Genomic DNA, 27,965 nt, shown 5'->3' with positions numbered 1-27,965 from the left:
AACAACAGAATATTTAAGTAGATGTTTATTAGACCATTAGGTATAGGAGCAGAATTAGACCATTTGCCCCATCGAGTCCGCTGCACCATTTCATTATGGCTGATCCAATTTTCCTCTCAGCCCCAATCTCTTGCCTTCTCCCCGTATCCCTTCATATCCTGACCAATCAAGAATCTATCAACCTCTGCCTTAAATGTACATAAAGACTTGGCCTCCATAACTGTCTGTGGCAAAGAATTCCACAGATTCACCACTCTCAAAGGTTTATTGGCCTGGAGAAAGGGACTCTTGGATCTAGAGTTTCCTAGGATCTGATACCCCAAGACCCGAGTCTGGTGTGCTGTGAAAAGAGATGTACCAGTCATTGGAAGAGTCACAATTGGATTATTTAGGACTTGTACTGTGACTCTTTATGGCCTTTAAGAAACCAGCTACCTACTTCTTTTTAATTATTATTTACCAGTCCCTACCTCAACCAACTTCATCCATATGTGGTGGCTGTTCAGTCGAAGGGCTGTGAGATTGTGAGTGCTTTTAAAGGTGGGCATCCATTACTGTGGACAGTTGTATCTCCCTGATTCTGCACACCTTGATGGGGTCAGGACACTAGCACTTCCAGCAGGAGATTAACCTTGTTGATTTTCAGTACAATCATTCAAATAGATTAAATAAGTAAGTAAGCATAGACTACAGTAGCCAGAGGGATGAAGAACATTAAATAAAACCAGTGACAAGTAAGTAATACAGCAAGCTAGTGTAGAATTACTTCTCTACCTTGTCCTAGCTCACTAATGAAATCAAAACATGCTGCCTTTGACCAACAATCAATCCCAGCTTGCTCTTATAATTTTCACCAGATGTAATAAGATAAACCATAAAGGGAATTGAAAGAATCATTGAGAAAGTATTACACTGACAAATTCAAATGTGCACTGTTTTTTTTAATTTCTCTACTTGTTAACAAAATGTTCACAATTTTTTCAGGGCAGTGAAGTTTTGTATGCTAGGTTATTAAGATTTTGTTTAATTTATGTGCAGATTTTGTGGGTACAACAAATCAAAGCATATTTCTGACGACAAAAGAATATATTACCCAAATGGACACAGTGAGTATTGAACCTGTAAGCGCTTTGCAATTAACTAGAGAAAATGTTGGAAATGCTCTGCAGGTCAGCAGCATCTCATTTATCAGGCCACTCTGCAGAAGCTCGCAGCGTACAAATTGGTGCTGCACTTGTTTGTTTTATATTGAAACTGTGACAACACATCTGAAAACAGTTCATTGACCGTGCAATGTTTAGAGACATCTTGCTAATGTGAAAGGAGTTATATAAATGAAAGCTCTTTCTTTCATGTTAAATGGATGTCATACTATGCACTTACTCCTTTTATCATGAGCCTGATGCTTTCATCTCCTACATTAGTTACTTTCAGAATATTTGTTTATTGCTTCATTGATTTTCAGTGTCATAAGCTGGGAAGTGATGATATCTCCATCAGAACATGAGCTAGGAACAGGGACTGGCCCATTCAGCCTCTTAGTCCTGCTCCAATCATATGAAATCGTGGGTAATCTAATTGTAATCACATTAAGCACAGCAACCTTTCACCCTTGCTTATCAAATATATTTATAGGCCTTAAAAATATTCAAAAGACACTGCTTTCACTCTTCTTTGAGAAAGAGAGAGGGAAAAAAATCAGCCTTCTGAGGGAAATAAAATTGCTTCATCCCTGTCTTAAATGGGTGACCCACTTATTTTAGGCTGTAGCCCCTAGTTCCAATTCTTCCACAGGAGAAAGCATTTTGTCCACATCCACACAGTCAAGACTCATTAGGATTGTATAAATTGTGCTTTAGTGTCCCTTACTTTCTAAGTTCCAGCAATATAAATCTGGCTTGTCCAAATTTCCTTTATAAGTTGGACTACCCATGACACCCATTACTTTGTGGAGTTTCTCTGATGCTTTCTTAAATAAACAGACCAATACTATACGGATTGATGTAGGTATGGTCTCACCAAAACTGAAGCATAGGCTCTCAACTTTTCTATTCAGTTCTTTCACAATAAACAATAATATTCTGTTAGTTTGCTAAAATTATTGTTGTATTCACAGAGCTCACCCAGACAACCCACCTGAGTGTGGATTTTTTCAGGACTCTATACTTCGCACTACAAACTTTTTTTTGCTTCTACTCACTTCTGCTATATTTCCAGACAAAACAAGAAATGCTTTTAAGCTGACCTTTACTCAGTTCTGTCATAGATGACAATTGCCCACTTTCAGCTTGGAAACTCATCTGAGGATTTGAAAGAGAGAAAGAAATTCAAGCAGTGGGAGGTTTGGTTGTATTACAGTAAGCTTGGTCTTGACCAAGGGGGTTAACTTAACACATTCAGAAAAAATGGGACAGAGTGGGCTCATATGTCATTTCACAAACCCTCCAATTTTTCTTCCTGTTGAAATCAATAACCCATACAATTAGTACAACTGGGAGATTTAATGAGCAACTGACTCAGAACCACCTCTTTAAAGTTGGATCATTGGAGCTAAAATAGGGACACAAATCTTAAGAATAGCTCTAGTGTCCTCTTGCCTTTGCTGTATGCACTTTGAAAAAGAGACTATCAGAACTGTTTTGTATCATCAAGAGCAACCTCAGGGCAAAATCTGTGGAGGGCTACATCAGCATTGAACTTTTATGCATCTAAATTATTTCAGGCCACTAGAGGTTGTCAATTAATCTTCGGTCAGCTGTCAGTTTTTTTTCAGAGAAGCACTTAATTTTGTACATGGTAGGAAGACAATATTACTGTAGAAAATTAAAATTATATATAGAAAATAAAAATAAAATATATATAGAATTAAAATATAGTACTTCTAACAAATGGGAGTGTTTGTAGAAGTTCAAGGCTGGAACACATTTAACCAGATAGATCTAGTAATTATGAATAGATCCATTGGAAGAACAGCTGTGCTTTAACTGGTAGAGCTACTGCTCCACAGCTTCAGTGATGTGTTTTGGATCCTGACCCCTGGTTCTGCTCTAGAAGCTCCTCGATCCTGGATAGACAGATGAATATGCAGAGAGAGGAGCAAGATGGGGACGGTATAACCAAACCGGATTAGTTTAGTTTAATGTCTGTGTGGAATCTGCACGTTCTCACCCTGGTGGTGGGTGTACCCCCTGAGTGGCTCCAGTTTCCGTCCACATGTAAAGACTTGCTTACCTGTAGGTCAATTGGCCACTGAAAATTGTCACTTGTACCACAATGCCATTACAGGTCAAGGTGTTCCGGAGTTTGAAGTTCAATTCCAGAGCCATCTGATAAGGAGTCTCTATACATCCTCCCCGTGGAATGTGTAGGTTTTCCACCAGATGCTCCGATTTCCTCCCACAGTCCAAAGATGTACCAGGTAGTAGGTTAATTGGCCACTGCAAATTGCCCCGTGATTAGGTTAGGGTTAATCAGGAATGAGGGGTTGCTGGGGTGACATGGCTCAAAGAATTTATTATTTAAATAAATAACATGACGATGAGTAGTAGAAGTTGGGGGCTGGGGTTGGGATGGGTTGGGGGGTGTGGCTGGTGGGAACAGGAGAATACCAATGGACTAAAACTGGATTAATTTAGAGTTGTTGATTGCCAGCATGGCCTTGATAAGACAAGTTCCATTCAGAATCTCTCCAGGATTTTAATATCAGCAGCCAAAGCTTTCAGAATGTTGTGAATCAATCATGTAATAATTATGCGTGAGGATATCTATTGAACCTGTTTCAGTTCATTTATACGCACAATCATGTTATAAAAATAATAGCTTCCAGTTGCTCCTTAAATGATCCCAGCCATCACATCATTTCCCTGCCTACCTTATATAGGCCACGCCGTCATGACAAAATGAATTTCCTGAATATCAGTCCTTGCCTTGAACACCTTTTAACATATAACTCACATCCTGTACTGCAGCTTAAAATAACTACCTGATTTACCATTAAGGGGTACCGCTCAAATATCAAGCTCCTAAACCTGAAGGGAAAACTTCTCTCAACTTCACTTGACCCATCACTAAACTGTTTCTACAACCTATGGACTCACTTTCAAGGTGTCTTCATCTCATGTTCTCAAGTGCTTATGTATTATTATTTTCTTTCTTTTTGTATTTGCACTGCTTGTTGTCTTTTGCACACTGGTTTTCCACCATTCTGGTGCGGCCTTTCATTGATTCTTTTACTGTTATAGGATTTATTGAGCATATCCACAGGAAAATGCACTTCAGGGTTGTATATGCTGACATATATGTACTTCGATAATAAATTTACTTTGAACTATTGAACTATAGTTGGGGGTTAATTCCTGGAACTTGCTATACAAAAGTTCTGTGTCATCCAAAGGACTCAATAATTCAGAAATCTGGTTCCCCAGGACCTTTCTCAAGGGAATTTTGTGATGGACATTAAATCTTGCCTTGCTAGTGATCTCCATATCACAAAAAATAAATAAGCAAGAAAAGTCTTCAGATACCATGCTCAAAGCTAAATCACCCATGTTCTTTCCCAGCCTTTCACTGATTAATATTATCCTGATCTCTAAGCTAAGTATAGATAGCAGTCACAATACTTCCAGTTTGTGGTGACCTCCAATGCAAGTATTATTTGAAAAAGCACACACTGATTGTCTAGTTAAAGTAGAACCAAGAACATCAAGAATTGATCCCAATAGATGCCAATATTTCCTAAGGAGAAACCAATGACACTCATATCTCCCCTTGAATTCTAGCAGAAGCAAAAGATTCTGCTGTTTCATCAGATCTGTAGAATCATGATGTCCTTACTAACAGGCAAATTGTCAATAATGATCAAGATTTGAAAAACACATAATTCAGAAAAGAGAACACTTCAGAGCAAATACAAAACTTCCACCAGCTCCAAAGGGGTCTTACCACCAAACAGATCCTTACCTCCCACCCCACTGGCATTCCACAGGAATCACTTCCTCATGATTCCCTTGTCCATTGATCCCACCTAACTAATCTCCCTCCCAGCACTTACATCTGCAAGTGGCCTAAGTGCTATTCCTGCCCATTCACCTCCTCCCTCATCTCCATTCAGGGCCCCAAACAGTCCTTACGGGTGAGTCAGCACTTCACCTGCAAATCTGTTGGGGTCTTCTGTTGTGTCCAGTGCTCCTGATGCAGCTTTCTCTACACTGGTGAGACCCATTGTAAACTGGAGGATCGTTTTGTCGAGCACCTCTGCTCCATCCATCAAAACCAGAAATTTCTGGTGGCCAAACATTTTAATTCCAATTCCCACTTCCATTCCGATATGTCGGTCCATGGCCTTCTCTTGTGCCATGATGAGGCCACACTCAGAGGGTAGGAGCATCACCTTACATTCCATCTAGGTAGCCTCCAACCTGATGGCATGAATATCGTTTTCTCCTTCCAGTAAAACAAAAGTTCCCTCCCTCTTTCCTCTTCTTCTATTCCCCACTCTGGCCTGTTAACTCTTCTCACCCACCTGTCATCTTCCCCTGGGCTTCCTCCCACCCTTTCTTCTCTCTTATGAGATTCCTTCTTCTCCAGCCCATGGACTTCCCTACTCACCTGACTTCTCCTATCACCTTCTAACTTACCTTCTTCCTCTCTCCGCAACTTTTTACTTTGCTGTCCTCCCCCTTCCTTCCCAATCCTAAAGAAGGTCCTTGGTCCAAAACATTGACTGTTTATTCAGTTCCATAGACGCTGCCTGACATGCTGAGTTTCTCTAGCGTTTTGTGTGTGTTGCTTTGGATCTCCAGCCTCTGCAGAATTTCTCATGTTTGCAGAAGAATCAGTTTCGCTCTTTTATAATGGAAAAAAATTTGTGCAAAGTTGAAGTCCTACCAGTTGAACGTTAACATCATTCACTTAGATATCTTCTGTGTAAGTCTTTAAACTGAGCCCATATAGGCTTGATCTAACTAATCACACTTGGTGTTGCTGTATTCACCGAGCTTGGCAATTAGCTTTCAGATGTTTCATCACCAGTCAAGGGTGACATCTTCAGAACACAGTTGCCAGTGTTTCTCTCTGGGAGTGCTTGCACTTATGGAGGAGCTTGTTTGCTTTTCTCGGTTCTGTTTGGCTACCCATTCACGGCCTTTGAATTCTATTGGCTCATGTCTCTTTGGCTCTTAGGGGTTCATAGATGCCATCTAGTTCGATATGTTTGCTTATGAAGTTATCAGAAGGGAACCACGTTTATAAAAATCCTCGTGCCTGCTTTGTGTTTGCCTGCGCCAGAATCTCCACGGTGTTCCAGTTAAGGTGGTATCCTTTTCGGTCTTCATGGACCGAGATCAGTAACAGTTGATCATGTCTCTGTACAGCCAAAGAAATGCAAGCCAATAGAATTCAAAGGTCAACTGAAGGGGTAGCCAATCAGGACCCAGGCAAGCAAATGGGTGCCTGTATAAAAGCAAGCACTCCTGTCACTTAGACTACTGATGAAGCATCGGCAAGGTAATTGCCAAGCTCAGCAAGCACAACATTAAATTCCAGAAGCTGAGCTACCAATATTCACCACCAACCTAAGCTAATCATGCTGCCTTTATTTCAACACATCAGTACCTGAGATGACTATAGACTTTAATAAGCCACTTTTGTAAAAAGTAGAAAACATGAGTGAGTCATCCATTCCTGTTCTTACATACATTAGATGGATGGAACAGAAAGTGATGTCCAGAAAGTGTGACAAGAAAGCAAAGGAATTTATTTTCCTTGTTGAAAAGTGTTAAAGTGATGAAATTGTAAAGGGTAAATAAAATCTGAACTCCAATACATTATTTTAACTTTCAATAACTCCACTGAATCTGAAATGCTTCAGTGAGATTGAATAGTTCTCATCAATTCTAGGATCTCTTCCTTCCATAGTGATTGCCTGCATAAGCCTTTTGTTGCGAATATTGTGAATGCTCTAGATATGTGTGATGTTTCTCAACTTTTCTGTTTGACAGTTAAACTTCCAGGTCTACGAACATATGTCGACCCACACACATATGAGGACCCCAGCCAAGCTGTCCATGAGTTTGCCAAGGAGCTAGATTCTTCCTCCATATCCATTGACAAAGTTGTTGGTGCAGGTATTGAAATCTGTGTATAATTGTTTGAAGGCTGCAGATTGATGATATGGGACAATTGACATTATTTCAGTGCCATCCTGATTCTGCATTGAATATGACACAAAAGTGAGAGACTCCATTAATAATGTGAGGTCATCATATTTGCATCATCCTGATGCATCTTTAAGAAACTTTCAGCTGCCAGCAGAACTGTCAATCTGTACATAACTTGGAAAAGATGAGAAGAAGCAGCTGGAAATCACTTTGCTACCTTGTATTATGATAAAAATTACTGATATGAGTCATCATAATGCTATTTGTGAAAGTGGCATACAGACTGACACCTTTGTTGCAATCTTCACAGAACAGTGATGCTGGGTTTCCCAGTGTAACATCACAGTGAATTTGTTAGTTTTAACACAGTGCTCTCTCTATTAGTGAGTTACATGTTCTTGGAGCTGAGAGCATTTAGCAAGTCTAATCTCCACAGAAAATGTAAACAATTCTCTTCCAGTTGGAGGGCGTGTTGCTGCCAGATAAATGGACGGGACCAAGATGGAAGTATGGAGCAGAATGAGACTTTTGTCCTTGATTAAGTTTAGATGGGTTCCTAAATGCAACAGTGAGCAGCAAACTGTGAGATGTGGCAGAGCTTAGGGGCAGCATGATCTCGAGGCTGGGCAAACAACAGCACCCATGATCTTGAACTTCACAGACAAAGTCAATAGCATACACACTTAAGAATGTAGAAGTCACAGATGTCATTGAAGACATTTTGCATGTTGTCCCTTTAAGTCACGGCTTCAATGGAACCAGTTAGTAAAACCTCATTGTTCCCTGAATCAATCAGAACCATCATTTATTAGGACACAGAATACAGAATATCAAGCAGTACAGACCCTTCAGCCCATGATGTTGTGACAACCTATATAAACCTCCTCCATGATCAGTCTAACTCTTCCCTCCTACATAGCCCATAACCCTCCATTTTTCTTACATCATGCACCTGTCTAAGGGTCCCTTAAATACCCCTGTTATGGCAGCCACTATCGCCACCTGCTGCAAAGCATTCCACGCACATCACATACTGTTTAAAAAAAAACTACCCCTGTCATCTCCCCTGAACATTTCTCTACTCATCTTAAACTGATGTCCTCAAGTATTGGGCATTGCTGACTTTGGAAAAAGTGTTCTCTATCTACGCCTCTGGTTTTTATACAGCTCTGTCAAGTTGCTTTTCTGCTTCCATTGCTCCAAAGAGAAAAGCTCTAGGTCATTCAATCTTTCTTCATAAAACAAGTTCTCTAATCCAGGCAGCATCTTGGTAAATCTTCTCTCCAACCACTCTAAAGCTTCCAGAATATTCCTATAATGAACAGACCAGAACATATTCCAAGTGTGGTTAACCAGAGTTTTAGGGAGCTGCAAGAGTAGCTCACAGAAATTACCTCAGATTAAATAAAACTCCTGTTGAAAAATTCAGTAGTTGAATTTACAAAGGGTGCCAAGTTACCCAGAAATGTGCATAAAATTGCTTTAAGCTAGTTTCTAACTGCACAACTCCATTTCACTTTGGCCTTTTAGGACTGAATTTTAGACTCTTCTCCCATTCAGCAGTCACCACACAGGGACTGTAGCTGTTGTTATGGAATAGCCCTGTTCCAAAGAGAGGAAGATAGCCCCACAACTGGTACCCTTCACATATAGGAAGGTCTTAGCCACATTTTTATTAACTTCTCTACTAGAACTCAGTTTCTCATTTATTGTTAGACACTCAATAACTCATTGCATCTTGTTTACTTTGCTGGAGCACCAGTAAGAACCTAAAAATAGATGATTGGTCCTATTTAAGTTTTAAAAATTGATCAATATATTTTCAAATCAGAGGCAGATGATGAATATCTGTCCTGCTTAATACTATGTGTAATGCAAGAAGGTTGGGATATAGAGGGCTGTATACTTAGCCAGCTCCAACATGGGCCTCCACCATTGAGGACATTTTCAGAAGATGATGCCTCAAAAAGGTGGCATCCCTCTCTATCCAGGACATGCCCTCTTCTTATTACTACCATCAGAGAAGAGGCATAGGAGACTGAAGACACACACTCAACATTTTAGGTACAGCTTCTTCCCCTCCACCATTAGATTTCTGGATGGGCAATGAATCCATGAACACTTCCTTATTATTCTTGCTCTCATTTTGCACTGCTTATTTAATTTTTTATTGTAACCTTATTGTAATTTATAGTATACTTTATGTATTGAAATTTACTGCTGCCTTAAAACAGCAATTTTCATGACATATGTCAATGATAATAAATCTGATTCTGAATTCTGATTCTACTCACGGTTGGAAATTTGACAGAGACTTTGTCTTTTTGCATCATAGGAGAATTTGGAGAAGTGTGCAGTGGCCGTCTGAAGCTACCCTCCAAGAAGGAGATTTCAGTAGCCATCAAAACCCTTAAAGTTGGTTATACAGAGAAACAGCGACGGGATTTCTTGGGTGAAGCAAGCATCATGGGTCAGTTTGACCATCCAAACATCATTCATCTGGAAGGTGTAGTCACAAAAAGTAAGAGAACTGCCTTAATACAAGCAGTGTTTTGGAAAGAAAAGGGGGCAAATAATCATCCTTATGTTTGACTAAGAAATACAGAGGACTTTAGAAATTTTAATGTAAACTTACTGCAATGCACAGTATTTAGAGGGCTTTATATTCTTAATATTGTCTATGTCACTAACTAACATACTTTTACAACTGGTAGGGTAATTTGGTTTCAAACAAAGAGAAGTTCTTTTCAGAGTTTAGAAACTGCTTTCTAATTGATTTTTATGGCAAATGTTACCACAACAGCTGGATTCTACATTTAAACATCATAGGAGTTTGATTTGCATCTGTTCTTAGCTCTTAAATATCCAAATGATTGCAAGTACAAGAATATGTCAATGGATGACAACCAATGCAGAACATTAAATTCAATTCAAAAAATGGTCTTTTCAGCAGATGCAAGCATTAATACAGCAAGACTTTAAAATGTGCATTAGCCCACTTATATAAAGTATCAAAATGTATCTGGGAAAACTAAACTTGCATATCTCAAAATATTTGAAGATTGAGAAGGTATTTTGAGTCATCTTCAATGCCAATAAAGGAAAAGATTTTTGGTTGGCAGAACTACAAGCTTTTTAATGGAGATTTCCATGTTTTCCCATACAAATACATTAATGGATGGCAGACAGAGAGGTGGGCAATCTTGAGTATGAATATTTCTTACTAGCAATTTTCTTGTAATTGCTCACCCAATTATTTCAACACTGCTGAAAGTGTCGGGAGTTTTGTATTGTGTGTACTGTTAAGAGTGTTGATATCTGTTCATCCTTCATTATTAGCCTTTTCCTTATTATTGCGTGAGGGGACTGTAGATATTAATGACTGACTACAGATGGAGATGATCTAGCAGTGCATTTTTTCAGCTGATCACTTGACCATGCCCTCTTCTTGCTGCTACCATTGGGTGAGATATACAGAAGCCTTACGCCCCACATCAAGAGGTTCAGGAATTATTAGTAGCTTCCAACAATTAGGCTACTAAACCGGCATGAATAACTTCAATCACCACTACTCTGAATTGACTCTATGACCTGTGGACTCAGTTTTAAGGACTCTTTATAACCCATGTTCTCAGTATTATTTTAATTTGCACAGTTTATCTTCTTTTGCACATTGGCTGTTTTTCAGACTTTGTGTATAGTTTTCATAAAATACTGCTGGCTTCCTTTTTTTCTTGTAATGACTGCAAGAAATGAATCACAAGGCAGTATATAGTAACACGTACAGATGTTGATAATAAATTTACTTAGACTTTGAAAGACAGAAAATGCAGGAAAAAGGACAAGACATAAATAAAAATACATACTGATTGATTATTTAATATTCTTATTAGAACCTCAGGAACAGCAACTCTACCAGGAAAATTGAGCTTTAAAAAATAATGATTTTTAATTTCTATAATGTTATGTTAAACTTGTAATTGTGACCTTTCTTTAGGTAAGCCTGTCATGATTGTTACGGAATATATGGAAAACGGTTCCTTGGACAGTTTTCTCAGGGTAAGCCAACTAATTATTTATTAGGTACAACAGTTCAAGTAGTCACATTATTTGTTTGACTTAGACTGAATACAAAAAATCTCATCTGTTCTCTTTAAGAGACATGATGCCCAGTTCACAGTCATCCAACTTGTCGGCATGCTTCGGGGGATAGCTTCAGGCATGAAGTACCTGTCCGACATGGGCTACGTGCACCGAGACCTGGCTGCTCGCAATATTCTCGTCAACAGCAATTTGGTGTGTAAGGTGTCTGACTTTGGGCTCTCCAGGGTCCTTGAAGACGATCCCGAAGCAGCATACACAACACGGGTAAGAACTCACCACCCTTCCCAGGCTGTGCTGCCAATTCTATCTCCTGTGCATCAGTAATGTGTTTCATAACTTAATTAAAATCAAGACATGCACCACATAGAAGATGACAGTTTATTAAAGTTGTCTAAATCTATTTTGTTGTATTTTGACTTGTGCAGATGTCTCATTAAATAGGTAGATTAATCACAAGGTCAAAATGCACAAATGTTACTGAAGGCCAAGTATAAAAAGACAATCTGATTTTATTTCGCAACTGCTCCTTCACATCCAGCTTCAGCATCTCTGTATACCATATTTATTTCTTATTACAGGATTGGTATTGCAATGTCCCAGGACCCCTTTTCCTTTTTTCTCTGTTGCTTCTCCAACACAATGTATCCCCAGCATATTCCTCCTTCCCACTTCATCATCCACCTCCTACCGAGGAGGTGCCTTAAGGAGAAAGATCTTTCTTTTCAAATCTTTTTATTATTATTATTATTCAAAAATAGTACAAGTATCTCGAAGTAACAACACTTACAGTGCCTCAAAAAAGAAGAAATTATCTTAAGGAGAAAGATCACAGAAGAACAACTTGCATTTAGGTAGCACCTTTGAAAGTGATTTTTAGCAACTGAAGTTCCCTTAAAGTGCTGGTGTTGTTATAATGCAGAAAATCACAGAGCAGTAGGTTTCAAAGCATGTGGACTATTCCTTAAAATCACAGAAGTGACATTTTATAATATAATAATATTTACTGTATTACTTTGAGTGCCTAGGCCAGCATGAATTACTACTTTCAGTTCAAGTAATCCCTTCACGAATAACTTCAATCCACTCAGGAATTAATCCATTAATTACATCCTCTGCTTTTACTAAAATTTAACAATAACATTTTCTGTTGAGACTTCCCCAAGCCCACACACAGTTTGCACAAAAAAATAAAACTATACCACCAATTAGCTTCTTTTGTTAGCTATGGGAAGGCTCAAACATCTGGAGACAAACATTTGAGCTTCATTAACTTCACTTAGTTCTGACAATCTTGAGACAATTATCTGGGCAAAACTAAAGTAGATTCTTCATCAGAACACAAGTTACTGCGAGTTGTGTCACATATGACACATATGCACCTGATAGTAGCCTTTTACCAAAATAATTTGTATTTAACAATATTAGTTCAGAAATATTCAGTAAATCTACAAAAAGTTGTGATAGTTTTACACTGGAATTCTTGCAATCCCAGTTTAGAAAATTATTAGCTCAGCAGTAAACAGTGTGCTCATATGGTATCATGTCCACCATTTTGAGTGGAAACATTGGCTACTGAAAATAAAGTGGTAATATAAAATAGCAAGTAATATAAATTTGGCCACCAATGTTTGCCAACCTCTTCTCATAGTTCTATCATTACAATTCCCAGATGGTAGAATGAGAAGGACTGTAGAAGGGCTATGGGCCTCACAAATCAGGAGTTTGAAATGCTCTGTGTTTATTACCAATTGCAGTCCTGATGTACAAATAGGCATCATTTGGAAAGATTCTTTTGTAACTCAGATGTAGGAAAATTTTGAAGATTTTTTCCCAAGATCCTGATACACAGATGGAAATGTCCTCTCAGGAATTTATATCAAGTAGGAAAATTTCTAAGATGATGTAATCGTTCTAATTGTCTTCACAAATTCTTTTGGATATGATACTGAATAGAATTTATCACACATTTTACAAGCGATGGGCTACCATCAGCTTGAGAATTCAGTGTAGATATCCTGTGGCCTGTAAGTTTTGGTGAATAAAATTCAGAATGCAAGATTTATAAATTGATTTTGTGTATCGCAGTGGTATTTACTGGGCCTTTCATCTCAACCAGTTTTACACTTTTTGTCTTCGGACGCAACCATTCAGGTCTCAGTTTAGGATCGATAGTGTAGAGCTATTCCTGACTCAAAATACAAGAATCTGACTGAAACTCTCCTAAACCAAAAAGCTCAGCTGCCTGACGTAAACTACATGCAAGCTTGTGAATATGATAAAGTGACTGCAATATTGCTGTAACAAAACGTACTGTATAACTGCACAGTGGATGTCTGATTCGAAAGAAGCCTTCTGGTACTTCCTGAAAGGTGAGATTGATGAAGCAAAAGCTGGATTAATATCACAGAAACAAGAGGCAGCAAAGGACAAATAGATACTACAACGTAAATGTTTGCATGACATGTGGAAAAGGACCAAATACAACCAGAGTATTCAGCATCAAAGTTACAGAAAATGCACTTGTGGGCCAAAATCCAAATCTCCCTGGGTCATATTCGCAATTTTCTGATAAAGTTGATTAATATTTCTGTAAAAGGTAATCAAAAATGCTAAAGGTTCTAGTTACGTGAGAATGGCACACATTGTTTTAACCTAGACTTTAAACATAAACTAATTATTCAATCATTCTGCTCTCATTTGGACTAAAGCCATTGCAGGAAGTCAATTGTATCACACTAACAACGCCTCAAAAGGCTCTTAGCAGTCAATGTCACATTTCTGAGGCATCCGGCTTTGTTACAGTTCTCTCCAGGTGCATGTTTGGGCTGTGCCAATGAGGAGTTCTGCAATCACAGTAACAAATGCTGTAATTCTTGGCTGTCTATTATTCACTGAAGATGGTAAACTGTTTTTAAAACCAATAATTTTATTACTTGAATTGGGCAAATAATTTAAACTATTCATACCCACAATTTAAGATGAAACAAAGAAAAGAATTCTAAATAGCTATAAACTGACAGCTGCAGTGTAGTTTATGCTGATGAAGGTGATAGCTATAATTAACACTTTGATTTATTTCCATCGTGTTGGCTTCTTGTTATCTTTCCTTAATATCCTCCTTCTCCAGAGTTAGTATACCGATGTCATTCTAAAGCAATTTTTCTGACCTAAATCAGCTCAACACTTAGCACTGCCAAATTTACATTGCTCGGGTGTAATCATGCTCTTCATTTGCAATGATCTTTCTCAGTTGTTAACATCTCTTTCTTGATTTTGATGGATTTTGACATTTTAATTACAGTGATCAATATTAACATATTCAGATCATTCTTCTAATATCTGAGCTGTTGATTAGTTGAAAAAAGTATTTTTGTAACAGATTTATTGGAAAGGAAGCCTAAGATTTTTTTTTGCCTCAGTACTGCAGGTAGGAACCAGATAAAAGAGGAAAACAACTCAGTTTATAATAAATAAAATATTGAAAAAATATTCAAAGGAAGCAGTGACAGGGTCATGGTGAAAGCTACACTGACTGAAAACTTGCTTGTTGTCAACATTTCTGAAACAAAAATGGATTTGAATACTTTCAAAAAGAGATTGAATAACTGCAACACACACAAAATGCTAGTGGAACACAACAGGCCAGGCAGCATCTATAAGGAGAAGCACTGTCGACGTTTCAGGCCAAGACCCTTCGTCAGGACTAACTGAAAGGAGAGATACTAAGAGAGATTGGATAACTGGTTTGCACAGAGACACAGCCAGCAGAACTGTTACTTCACAGAGACAGAGACTTGGGTAACATTCTGACTCCCATTGCTTTCTCTGTCGTTTGCACATTCTCCCAGCGACTGTGTGTGCTTTGGGTGTTCCTCTTTCCTCCAATGTTCCAAACACATGCAGCTAGGTGTTAATTGCCCTCTTTAATTTGCCCCAAGGGTGAAGGTCAAGTTGAATCTAGTGGTAATTAGTCTGAGGAGAAAATAAAGTGAACTAATGTTGGGTTAGTTAAAAGTGGGTGGTTGATTGTCAGTGCAGATTCAGTAGGCCAAAGGCTGTCTTTCTCTATGCCTTTTGTGGTGAACTACATATACCTGTCCGGACACGCCCCCTGCTGACTGCTCCTGTGGCTCCTCCCACTGACCCCTGTATAAAGGTGATTGGAGGCACTACTCCTCCCTCAGTCTCCAGGATGTAGTATGGTGGTCAACCACTGCTTGTTCCTTCTTCCAGTCAATAAAAGCCGATATCTCGCCTTTACGTCTCAGAGTGAGTTATTGATGGTGCATCACCTCTCCCTTATTAAGGGCAAAATGAATTAAAGTTCAAGCATGCTCACTAAATCTAAGAATCGTAATAGAATCAAAGGAAGACCATAACCAGTAGGACGGACAAACAACCAATGTGCAAAAGTCACAAATGCAAAAGAAAAAAAAATAGTAATAATAAACAAATAAGCAATAAACGTGGAGAACATGGGGTGAAGAGACCTTGAGAGTGACTCAATAAGTTGCGGGAACAGTTCAAGTTTGGGGCGAGTGAAGTCGAGTGAAGTTATCCCCTCTGTTTCAAGAGCCTGGTGGGTGAGGGGTAATAACTGTTTCTGAACTTGGTGGTATGAGTCCTGAGGTTCCTGTACCTTCTCCCTGATGGCAGCAGCAAGAAGAGAGCATGGTCTGGGTGATGGATGCTGATTTCCTGAGGCAGTGCTCCTTTTACTGCTACTATTGAACTTCTTGCAACATTTACGTCTGTCATTGTGATTTGTACTATTGGATCTGAAGATGGGTAGTACTTCAAAACTTTGATCCAATTTTTCAGCTGTGATATTGCTTAGCTCTATCTATTGTATAGCATAATCACTAATCATACATGGACAGATTATCAGTCTATTGAGTCCACAATAACCATCAAGTGTAATATCTGTACTAATATTGTACTAATCCCAGTAACTACACCCACCGATGTGCTACAGGCGATTTACAGTGCCTAATGGACTTACCAGTCCACATTTCTGGGATGTGAGAGGAAACCGGAGAACTCATAAGAAATCCATGCAATTAGGAGAAGGTGCGAACCTCAGGGACAACACTGGAAGTCGGCACTGAACCCAAGATGCGGGAGTTCTGAGGTTGCTGCTCTACTAGCTGTGTTCAATGCACTTTTTTTTGTTTATTTATTTTTTTATTGAGATACAGCATGGAATAGGTTCTTCCAGCAGTTCAAGTCCCACCACCAGCAACCCCCTGATTTACGATGACCAATTAATCAGCTAACCAGTACGTCTTTGGACTGTGGTAGGAAACTACAGCACCCGGAGAACACGCACATGCTCCGTGGGGAGGAGGTACAGACTCCTTACAGCTGACGTTGGAATTGAACTCTGAACTCTGACAAACCATCGTGCTAACCGCTACGCTACCGTGGTGCCCCATGGCACAGGTTTAGCATGTGGTCATAAACACAAGAGATTCTCCAAATGCTGGAAATTTTGAGCAACACACACACACAATGCTGGAGAAGCTCAGCAGGTCATGCAACATTTATGGAGGGGAATAAATAGTCAATGTTTCGGGCTGAGAACCTTCATCAAGACTGGAAGGGAAGGGCTAAGAAGCCAGAATAATAAGGTGGGGGAAGGAAAGGATACAAGCTGGAGGTGTTAGGTGAACCCAGGTGAGGGAATGGTGAGCTGGTGGGGGTGGGGCCATAAGATTATGTGGTCTGTATTGCAATTTTACTAATTTGGTTACTCATCACTTCAAAGTAGGCTTGATATTGTTCCCAACATGCCCTACACTCAACATTGAAACAGAGTTGAACCCTGTTTAAAAGTAATATTATCATGATTGTAATGTTTTCTGCTGCTGCTGGTAACCCACAACATCTCATGATAACTCACAACATTTGTGAGCTGCCAGATCTTCTCAATCTCATTTAGCATATTTGTAATACCTGCGAGCATGATAGAGAATACACACAGGTGCTATGAGGCTTTCTTAATAGCAGCACTGAGTAAGAAAAGTGAAAATCACAGTAGAGTTTTCTGTTTGGGAGCAGATTAAGTGGGACAGAAAGAGGAGAAGATGGCTTTGGAGCAACAAGGGACCTTGGAATAAGCATGGACATTTTGGAGGAAGGTTAGAGCCATAGAAACAGCATGGAAACAGGCCATTCAGCACAACTCATTCTATATCAATACCATGTTTAGCGCTTTGTCCAAAGGTTCAGCAATTCAAATGATTCATAATATGCTGTCAGTGACCCACTTGAAACTTTCCCTCAGGCAGTGCATTCCAGCTAATTACCAATCACTGGGTGAAGAACAGAATCTCTCCTCCTGTACCCACAACCTATGTCCTCTAGATTTTTTTTTACCTCTAACATAAGGAAATGTATAATTAGAATTATGGGACATAAGACCATAAAGTATAGGAGCAGAATTAGGCCATTTGGCCCTTTGAGTCTACTCCGCCATTTCATCATGGCTGATCTATTTTCTTCTCACTCCCAATCTTCTGCTCTCTCCCTATATCCCTTCATGCCCTGACTCGTGAAGAATCTGTCAACCTCTGCCTTACATATACCCAATGACGTGGCCTCCACAGCTGCCTATAGCAATCAATTCCACAGATTCATTAGAACATTAGCAAGTTTTTGACATAATGTGTTGAAATGACTGTCAAGTTTAGAAATAATTGTTGAGTTCAGAAATAGCTATTGAGTTAAATAACTATCTGGCTCTCAAAATTCCTCCTCATCTCCATTCTAAAAGGACGCCTCTTAATTCTGAGGCTGTGTCCTCTAGTCTTAGCCTCCCAACCAAATAGGAGGGAAGGGGTAAATTGATCATGCAGTAGGTTAAAATGTCGGCATAACATCACAGGCTGAAGGTCTGCACTGTGCTATAAAGATTTTTTGTGCTATATCCTATGTTTCCTGCAGTTTATTCTATGTATTGCTCCTCATAATTTTCTATACCTCAATCATATCCCCTTTTAACCGGCGCTACTCCATCTTAAGACCTAGCTCCCATTTTCTCCTCATAACTCAGTGGCTCCATCTCTGGCAACATCCTGGCCATTGCATCCTTTCCATCGCATGGCGGCCAGAACTACACAAAATCAGAATCAAAATCAGGTTTATTATCACTGCCTTACAGGAAAAGTTTGTTATTTTTCAACAGCAGCACAGTACAAAGACCTAAAATCTACAAATGGCAAAATAAATAAACAGTGCAACGAGAAAAAGAATAACATAGTGGTGTTCATGGGCTGTTTGGAAATCTGATGGTGGAGGGAAAGAAGCTCTTCCTGAATTATTGAATGTGTGACTTTAAACTTCTGTACTAGTAATGAGAAGAAGGCACGTCCTGGATCCTGTGGTCCTTAGCCTTGAGATGTTGGCGATGGTTGGGATGGTGCAGTCTGAGTCTACAAACCTCTGCATCCTTTTGTGATCCTCTGCTTTGAATGCTCCATACCAGGCTGTGATGCAACCATTCAGAATGCACTATTGATCAATGAAGGCAATGTGTCAAAAACTCTCTTTACCACCCTATTTACCTGTCACACCACTGTCAAGGAATTATGGATCTCTATTCTCAGCTCCCTCCATTCTATCACACTCCTCAGTGCCCTATTGCTCAACGTGTACGATCTACCCTGGTTGGTCTCCCAAAGTGTAACACATCACACCTGGCTGTCGTAAACTCCATCTGCCATTTTTCAGCCCAATATTTGATGCTATTTCACATCTCACTGTAAGCTTTGATAGTCTTCCTCGCTGTCAACTATACCCTCAATCTAGGTGTCATCTGCAAATTTGCTGATCGAGTTAACCACATTATCATTGATATAGATGACAAACCACAACGGACCCAGCACCAATCCCTGTGGCACACCACTATTCACAGGCATCCAGTCAGAGAGGCAGTCATCTACAATCACTCTTTCGCTTCTTCTGCAAAACCAATGTCTAATCCAATTTACTACATCAACTTGAAAGCCAAGCGACTGAACTTTCTTGACCAAAATTCTATTTGGGACCTCGTCAAAGACCTTGCTAAAGTCCATGTAGACAACACCCACAGCCTTACCTACATCAACTTTCCTGGTAACTTCCTCGAAAAGCCCTCTAAGATTGGTTAGACATGACTTACTGCACACAAAGCCATGTTGAACAACACTAAGCAGTCCCTGTCTATCCAAATACTTATATATCTGGTCCTGTAGAATACCTTCCAACAACTTTCCCATTACTGATGTCAAAATCACTGGCCTAGAATTTCCCAGCTTATTCCTAGAGCCTTTCTTAAACAATGCAACAACATTAACTATCTTCCAATCCTCTGACACCTCACTCATGGATAAGGATGTTATAAATATCTATGCTAGGGCCCCTGAGATATTATGTCATTAACAAAATTATAGATGGTGTTTGAGCTGTGCTTATCCACATAGTGCGGAGAGAGTAGATCACTGGGCCAAGAACACATCTTTGAGTTATGCTTGTGCTTATAGTCAGCGAGGAGGAGATATTATTATTGATTCATGCTGACTGTGGACTTCTCAGTGAGGAACTTGAGGAACCAGTTGCAGAGGGAGGCACAGAGCTTTAGGTTTAGAAGCTTGATACAGAGGGAATAATAGTGTTAAATCCTGTGCTCTAATCACTCAACAGTATGTCTTGCAGTCATCTAGGTGCTCCAAGGCTGAGTAGAGAGCATCTTCTATAGACCGGTTATAGCACTCCAGCTGAGTTCTGACCAAGACTTTAGAAAATTAGAGCATAACCCTCCTTACATCTCAGAATCAGGTTTAATATAACCCATATGTTGTGAAATTTGAAATTTGTTGTCTTGTGGCAGCAGTATATTGCAATACATAATCATAAAAAACCTATAAATTACAATAAGAAATATATTTTAAAAAGTAAATTAAATAATTACTGCAAAAAAGAGAGCAAAATAAATTGAGGATGTGTACGTGGGTTCATTGTTCATTCAGAAATCTGATGATGGAGGGGAAGAAGCTGTTCCTGAGATGTTGAGTGTGTGTCTGCAGGCTCTTGTACCTCTCCCTTGATGGTAGTAGTGAGAAGAGGGTATGCCGTGGATAGTAGGGTACATAATGTTGGATGCCACCTTCTTGAGGCATCACCTTTTGAAGATGTCCTCTATGCTGGGAAGGCTAGTCCCCATGATAGAGCTGGCTAATTACCCCTTTTTCTGATCCTGTGCAGTCACCCCTCCATACTAGACATTGATGCAACCAGTTAGAATGCTCTCCACAGTACATCTGTAGAAATTTGCGAGAGTCTTTGCTGTCACAGCAAGTCTCATCAAACCCTTGAAGAAATATAGCTGCTGCCATGCCTTCTTTGAAATTGCGTCAACATGAAGGGCCCAGGATAGATCTTCAGAGATGTTGACTCCCAGGAACTTGAAACTGCTCACTTTTTCCACCGCTGATCTGTATTCAGTGCTCCAATCAATGAAGGCCAATATCTCATATGCCTGCCTAACAGTGTTATCTGCCTGTGTTGACACCTTCAAGGATTCATGGACTTGAACTGCAGGGTCCTCTATTTCTCAACACTGCCTATGACGTGGCTATTGCTGTTTAAGGATGGGCAGGTTCACTGCATATATATTCAACAATGGTCTTAGATAGTCAGAATCCTTTACACTACCTCACATGCCATCCAATAATTAGTGTTAGAAGATTAACAAATGCTCAATATGCCAGGTGCCATTTCAAAATGGCACAGAGTACTGAACAAATTACTGGAGATGTGGGCTCACAAATCTTTAGGTCTTGGTGATCTTTATCCTGGTGTCTTAAAAGTGGCTTGTCAGATAGTCAATGCATTAGTTCTAATTTTGCAAAATTCCTTCGGTTCAGGCAATATTCCATCTGAGAAAAGAACAGAACTGTCACCCCTTTATTCAAACCAGGAAACTATTGTCCTATTGACCAGTTGTCACTGGGAAAGTGTTAGAAGCTATAATTAAAGATGTTTGTAACTGTAAACAGAGAAAAAGTTAAATGGGTAAAAATGGCATGGTTTTGTTGAAGGAAAGTCATGTTTGACCAACTTGCTGGAGTTCTCAGAGAAGCTACATGTGCTATGGTTAAACCTGGGGTTTTACAGGTTTCCAGACAATCTTTGATAAAGTGTACCATATAACCATATAACCATATAACAATCACAGCACGGAAACAGGCCATTCTGGCCCTCCTAGTCCGTGCCGAACTCTTAATCTCACCTAGTCCCACCTACCCGCACTCAGCCCATAACCCTCCACTCCTTTCCTGTCCATATACCTATCCAATTTTACCTTAAATGACACAACTGAACTGGCCTCTACTACTTCTACAGGAAGCTCATTCCACACAGCTATCACTCTCTGAGTAAAGAAATACCCCCTCGTGTTTCCCTTAAACTTTTGCCCCCTAACTCTCAAATCATGTCCTCTCGTTTGAATCTCCCCTACTCTCAATGGAAACAGCCTATTCACGTCAACTCTATCTATCCCTCTCAACATTTTAAATACCTCGATCAAATCCCCCCTCAACCTTCTACGCTCCAATGAATAGAGACCTAACTTGTTCAACCTTTCTCTGTAACTTAAGTGCTGAAACCCAGGTAACATCCTAGTACGTGAAAGATTATTGTGAAAAATAAAAGTAATGTAGCAGGTTAACATTGTTAATATTAACATTGATAGAAGGTTAATTAGTGAACAGAAAATAGGCATAAATGGGTCTTTTTAATAGTTAGAAAGATATAATGAGTGGATTGCACAGGGATCAGTGGTCTCAGCTTCATGTAAATTACTAGGATGAAAGTACCATGAAGGTTGATCTTAACACAAAGACAGGTAGAAAGAAAGTTGTAAAAAATTGTATGGATTTTACAAAAGGATCTAGATATATTACTGGCAGATATCTGGCAAAATGGATTATAGTGTGAGGAAAAAAGAAGCATGTTATCTACATTTTGAAAGATTGCAGAGCTTTGAGATACCAAAGGCAGGTATTCAAATACCGCAAGTCATTATGAAAACTAGCTGAATATTAGGGAAATTGGGTGAATTGAATACAGGAGTAGTCTGATTATAGGTCAATGCTGAGACAATATCTGGAGTATTGTGTGCATCACAGATGTCTTTATTTAGGGAGGTACATTAATTCAATGAGAACAGTTCAGAGGCTCTTAACTGGACTGATGCGCGAATGTGCAGGTTTTCTTATGAGAAAAAGTGGACAGACTAGAATGTATTCATAGAGCTTAGAAGAGTGAAAGGAGTAGATATGGAGAGGATGTTGCCTCTAATTGGACATTCTGGGAACCCCATGATCCCTTATTGGTGTCACTTTCTGCACGTCCAGGGGTGTTTTTCTAATTTCCTCATTCCTCATGTAGGGCAGAACTAATCAGTGTTCAGGTTATTTATCATCCGCCAGTTCTGTTGGGTTTATAAGTACTCTTATCCAATTCCGCAAAACAATATAATTTACTTATTTTTTTAAATGCTTGTTCATAATCTGTATGTGCAATTCCATATAATATGTCTTGCAGGTGAGAGAATATACGATTAATATGTAGTTATTAATAGATCCATCCTCTTATCCAAACGTTAAAGCCGCAATTGTAAGCCCCGAAGTATTTTAAAGTATGTGGATTTGCTTCACATTTACTGTTATATATACAATCATCGCTTTGAAACTTTAGAGTGAGAGAGACTGAGGCCCCTTACAATAATAGTGACAGTGATTGATGCACTAATACATTTGCTCGGGGAAACTGTTTTGACATCCTCAATATAACAAGCAAAATGTTGTGACTTCTATTCCCAACTCTTTATTTACCTCAAGCTTACTGGGGTTTTCATAAGTTTTTAGGCTATCTTGTTCACAAGTGCGGTTCCATCTCATATATACTGTATATTGTATGTCCAGATCTCCTGAAGTAATTCTTTGGTATCATTTATCTTTTCCTTTGGACCTGCTTACAAATTCTCAGTGTGATGTCATCTATCTTCATTATATGCCAGATGCAACCCAAGAGATATTTGACTTGAAAACCAAAAGCAAATTGCAGAGACTTAGAATCTGCAGTCAACCAGAAAATATTTTAAACACTTGGCAGGTCAATCTACATATATGGGAAGAGAAACAGATTAACATTTTGGGCTGAAGACACTGTCAGATATTTGCATTAATGCGAGTACCACTAAAGTATTATTATTTCACTTCCTTACTGATCAAACATGTTTTCTGACAATCTATAACTGCATTATTGAAGCTTTTGAAATATATTGCGATTAGGAACCTCAGTAGCTACTTGATCATAATAAAGGATCAGTATTGCAGGTGAATGTGAATCAAGATTATTTCTTGCTGCTGAAGAAAACCCACTCTTACAAGCCACCTTGTCTTGTGAGCTTCTTGTGTGGCAGCACAATAGCGTGTGTGTAAAGCGTGATGCTTTACAGTGCCAGCGACCGAGTTTCAATTCTGCTGCTGTCTGTAAGATGCTTGTACGTTCTCCCTGTGACCAAGTGTGTTTCTTTCTGTTGCTTAAATTTCCTCCCACATTCCAAAGAGTATGGGTTCGTAGGTTAATTAGTTACATGGTTGTTATTGGGTGGTTGCACTCGTTGGGCCAGAAGGGCCTGCTACTGTGCTGTACTAGGACTTAGTAGAATGATTTTCTCCTCTTTTAAGTGAAATAGTTGGTTCATTCTTCAATATTTAGAAAGAAAAATTGATCTAGCAACTAGTAAGAGAGAAAAAATAGAGGGAAGGGATTGTAGGAAATGCTCAGTTGTTTAGTTTCTGTATTGAAATTGTTCTAAACATTTATGCTTGTAACTTAGACTTAAGATTCCAGTGATAAATCTGCGCCGTGTATTTTAATGCCACTTTTGCTATATAGATTGTTTTAGACTAGCAATATGTAAATAAATTATTAACTTTAAAGTGCTTGCCCACAGAATAGGTTATTTCTTAGAACTTACCAAGAAAGGGTTAAACCACTGCTGATCATAATATTCTGATTTGAATGTTGTTTTGCATCTTATTAGTATGTAAAATAGTGGGTTTGTTTAAAATATGCTGAAAGCCTTTAAGGAGCAATAATATAAAGATGCTTCAGAAGTGGAAGTAAATAGATTTCAGAACCGTAAAATATTCAAATTAATTTAGTTGGTTTAACATCCAGCTGTGTTTTCTGTGCCACGTTGTAGTTTCATCTTCAGCAATTGAAAGCTTGCAGAAGAGTCTCTGCACAAAATCAGACTGTGGAATTTGTACTGAGTGGATTTAATTACACTTACCCATTCCTTCCTACAACAACAGTCTTTGACAGTTCTCTCCTCCCTCAGTTCCACACTACTTGCTTTAAGCAGCTGGCTATACAGCCCATTTTGCACCACTGTATGCCACTTTAAGATTCACCAGGTCTTCAGTATTTTCCTGAGATTGATACACTTGTTTAATTTTATTCTGAGCAGACTGAACACAAATCCTCTCCCTGCTATTTTAAGGACAGAGTGAATCTTTTAAAAAAGAAATGGATTACCACTTAAAGCAGCAAATGCGTCTCCGCCTTTGTTTACATCAATTCTGTAGCTCAGTCTGAAGATACGAGGAGAGAAAATTGGCAGAGTATTGGACAGATAATCGAGCAGGACTTAAAACACGTTGACATTTAAAACATGACTTGGGCTTGAAGATCTGAAAATAACTAAAGCCATGTTGAAAGTTACAAAGCTTCATATGGTGGAAATCTGAACGGAATGGAAAATATTAGAAACTCCAGCAGGAAAGAATTGATATTTAAGATATTTTCCAGTTTAAAAACAGAAGTTCTAATGCACCCTCTTACTCCATTCTCCAGATACTTGTGCCGCATCATTGCAATGCTTCCTTAACGTAAACAAGTAAAATAGTAGCAAGCAAAAAACTCAGTGGAAGGTTTCTTTAACAACAACATCTCACCTTTCATCAAGGAAGAATGGTTTCAGTATTGACCATGACTAAGACTTACTTACTGCTCATCATGCTGCTGCTATTTAGGACAGCCCAATAAAGATCCTCCATCTCTGATGGGGCTCATTCTTCCTTCATCATGTCAGTAGCTTCCTCTCAGTTTTCATTGCTGTCAGACACGCAGGTGGAGATTCAGGAATACTGTCACGTTCAGATGTGCAAGGATCCTTCATTGCTGTTTCCATAACAGTTTTGCTTTACCAGTCAAGGTTGTTAGCTCAGAGCTGAATCCTCGAACCTGGAGGGCCAGTAGACCACTCTTACTCTGGTCTCTACACTTTGACCTGTTTGGCATGGGTGACCCTATCAAGAGTCAAACCATAAGACCCTGACCTAGCTTTCCAGGTCACTGAGGCATGCAAGCCTCCAAACCACAACAAGATTGTGATCCTCTTGGAGGAAGAGTAAGATACACTGGCGAAACTACCTCCCACTTCACAAGCCAAGATCCTGCATGGTAGGCTGGATGAGAAGTTTAGACACATAGGTTCTGGGTGAACTAGCCAAATGGGAACAAAGTTGGTGCTTGGAGATGGAGGGTGGTGGTGGAGGGTTTGTTCTTCAGATTGGAGATTGGAGAGATTGTTGCTAGGTCCACTGATGAGTGACATGTATATTGATGACCTGTATGAGAATGTACAATAGATGCCATGGATTGTAGATGACATCAAGTTTGGATGTTTGGTGAAGAAGGTTGTCTAAGGCCACAGCTGGATCTAGATCAACTGGGTAACAGGGCAAAAGAATGGCAGATGGCCAGGGCAGGACATACGCAGTGAATGGCAGAGGGTGGCAGGGAGCGTTATTGAATAGAGAGGCCTGAAGGCACATTTACATAGTTCCGTGTGAGTGGTGACAAAAGTAGGCGAGTATGAAGAAGGCACAAGATATGCTTGCTTTCATCAGCTGAGACACTGAGTGGAGCATCGTGTTACAGTTGTACAAAACGCTGGGTAGGCTGCACCCGGAGCATTGAATGTAGTTATGGCTGCACACTACAAAGTCCTGGTTAAGCCAGAGAGGGTACAGAGAAAGACTGGCAAGGGTGTTGCTTGCATTGGAGGGCTTATGTCAGAAGGAGAGACTGGATAAGGTGGGTTTGTTTTTCCCGGATCAAAAGAGGCTGAGGGGTGACATCATTAGAGATCGATAAAATTATGAAAGGCTTCAATAGAGTAGAGAGCCGGAGCCTGTTTCCCATGGCAGGGGTGTCTAAAATGAGAGGGCATAGAATTAGGGTGTGTGGGAGGAGGTTTAAAAGGGATCTGACGGGTAGCATTTTCACACAAAGAGTAGTTGGTTTCCTGAATGGGCATCCAGAGGTGGTGGTAGGACCAGAAACAGTAAATAAAAGCAGCATCCATCTTCAAGGACCTCCCCTACCCAAGCTATGCCCTCTTCTCGCTGCTGCCATTAGTAAGAAGACACACCAGGTTCAAGAACAGTTATTACCCCTCAGCCATTAGGCTCTTGAACCAGAGAGGATAATGTCACTCGCCCCATCACTGAATTATTCCCACAACCTTTCAATGAGTTTTCATCTCACATTCTTGATATTTATTGCTTGCTTAGTTACTATTAGTTTTACTCCCTTTTGTCTTTGCACATTGGTTGTTCGTCTGTCCTGTTGTGTGCAGTCTTTCATTGATTCTATTACGTTTCTTAGACTTACTGTGGATGCCCGCAAGAAAACGAGTCTCAGGGTTGCATATGATGACATAAATGTACTTTGATAATAAATTTACTTTGACCTTTGAGATGAGTAAGGAATAGATAGATATGGAATTAATGCAGGCCAGTGGTATTAGTAATGATAGACAGGCCCAATGGGCCAATGAGCCTGTAAAAGCATATGATTCTCTATCATCCACTTGGGCAGAAAATGGAGAGTTTTCCCTTCTTTCCAAGGCAGGCTGCTGACAGTCCCTGGCATTATTAGGACAGCTTGGTGACAGTAGACCATCTGCATTAAAGCAGGTTGGGGAACATATCCCCCATGTTAGCGAGGCCTAGTGACAGTATCCCCTACATTGCAGATGGCTATTAAAAGCATCCTCCATGTTACATGAGGCAGGCTGGAAATATTACAGCCAGAACTTTGATGTGTGGTCTAAACGCTGCAAAAGGCTACCACATGCATTTGCAGGTGATTGGAGGACAGTATGGGGGAATGTCAGGGGTGGGTTTTTCACATGGAGAGTGGTAAGTGGGTAGAATGCGCCGCCAGAGGTGGCGACGGAGGCAGATACATTCGGGACATTTACTGTAAGAGACCTTTAAATAGAGAAGTTCAAAGTGAATGAAAATTAGAGAGCTGGGTGGGCGGAAGTGTTCAATTGATCTTGGAGTGGGCACAACATCGTGGGCTGAAGGACCGGTGTTGTGCTGTACAGTTCTATGTCCTACATTCTACAGAACGTGACAGGCTGGGGAAAGGGCGATCCTGAAAGACAAAGCAGGGGGATAAGGCAAACCCGGAGGTGAAGAGAACAGGAGGGGAAGGGCGAGGTGGAGGACACACTTTGGTCTGTAGTGTCTGTGACCACACACCTATCACCTCCCACCCACGAATGCCAGTCTCATGCCGCAAGTCGCCCCGGGGCAGTTTGAGGAACAGGCTCATTAAACTGCTCATGTCGTAGAG

At 39.8% G+C, this 27,965-nt stretch overlaps 1 protein-coding gene across 3 annotated transcripts in view; it reads left to right on the top strand.

The window, feature by feature from the left end:
* The window catches only part of epha3 (eph receptor A3), a 272,018-nt gene that overhangs the window by 216,870 nt on the left and 27,183 nt on the right, over nt 1-27,965 (top strand). For all 3 annotated transcript variants that reach the window (XM_073045101.1, XM_073045102.1, XM_073045100.1), the window contains exons 9-13: nt 1,039-1,106; nt 6,999-7,124; nt 9,493-9,678; nt 11,155-11,216; nt 11,316-11,525. In XM_073045101.1, coding sequence (XP_072901202.1) covers nt 1,039-1,106; nt 6,999-7,124; nt 9,493-9,678; nt 11,155-11,216; nt 11,316-11,525 — 652 coding nt within the window. The remainder of the gene's footprint in view (nt 1-1,038; nt 1,107-6,998; nt 7,125-9,492; nt 9,679-11,154; nt 11,217-11,315; nt 11,526-27,965) is intronic.

Source organism: Hemitrygon akajei, chromosome 5, assembly GCF_048418815.1.
Source record: "Hemitrygon akajei chromosome 5, sHemAka1.3, whole genome shotgun sequence".
NCBI classification, from domain to species: domain Eukaryota; kingdom Metazoa; phylum Chordata; class Chondrichthyes; order Myliobatiformes; family Dasyatidae; genus Hemitrygon; species Hemitrygon akajei.
Note: the sequence above shows the minus strand (reverse complement) of the source record. Positions and strands in the feature narration are given on the sequence as shown.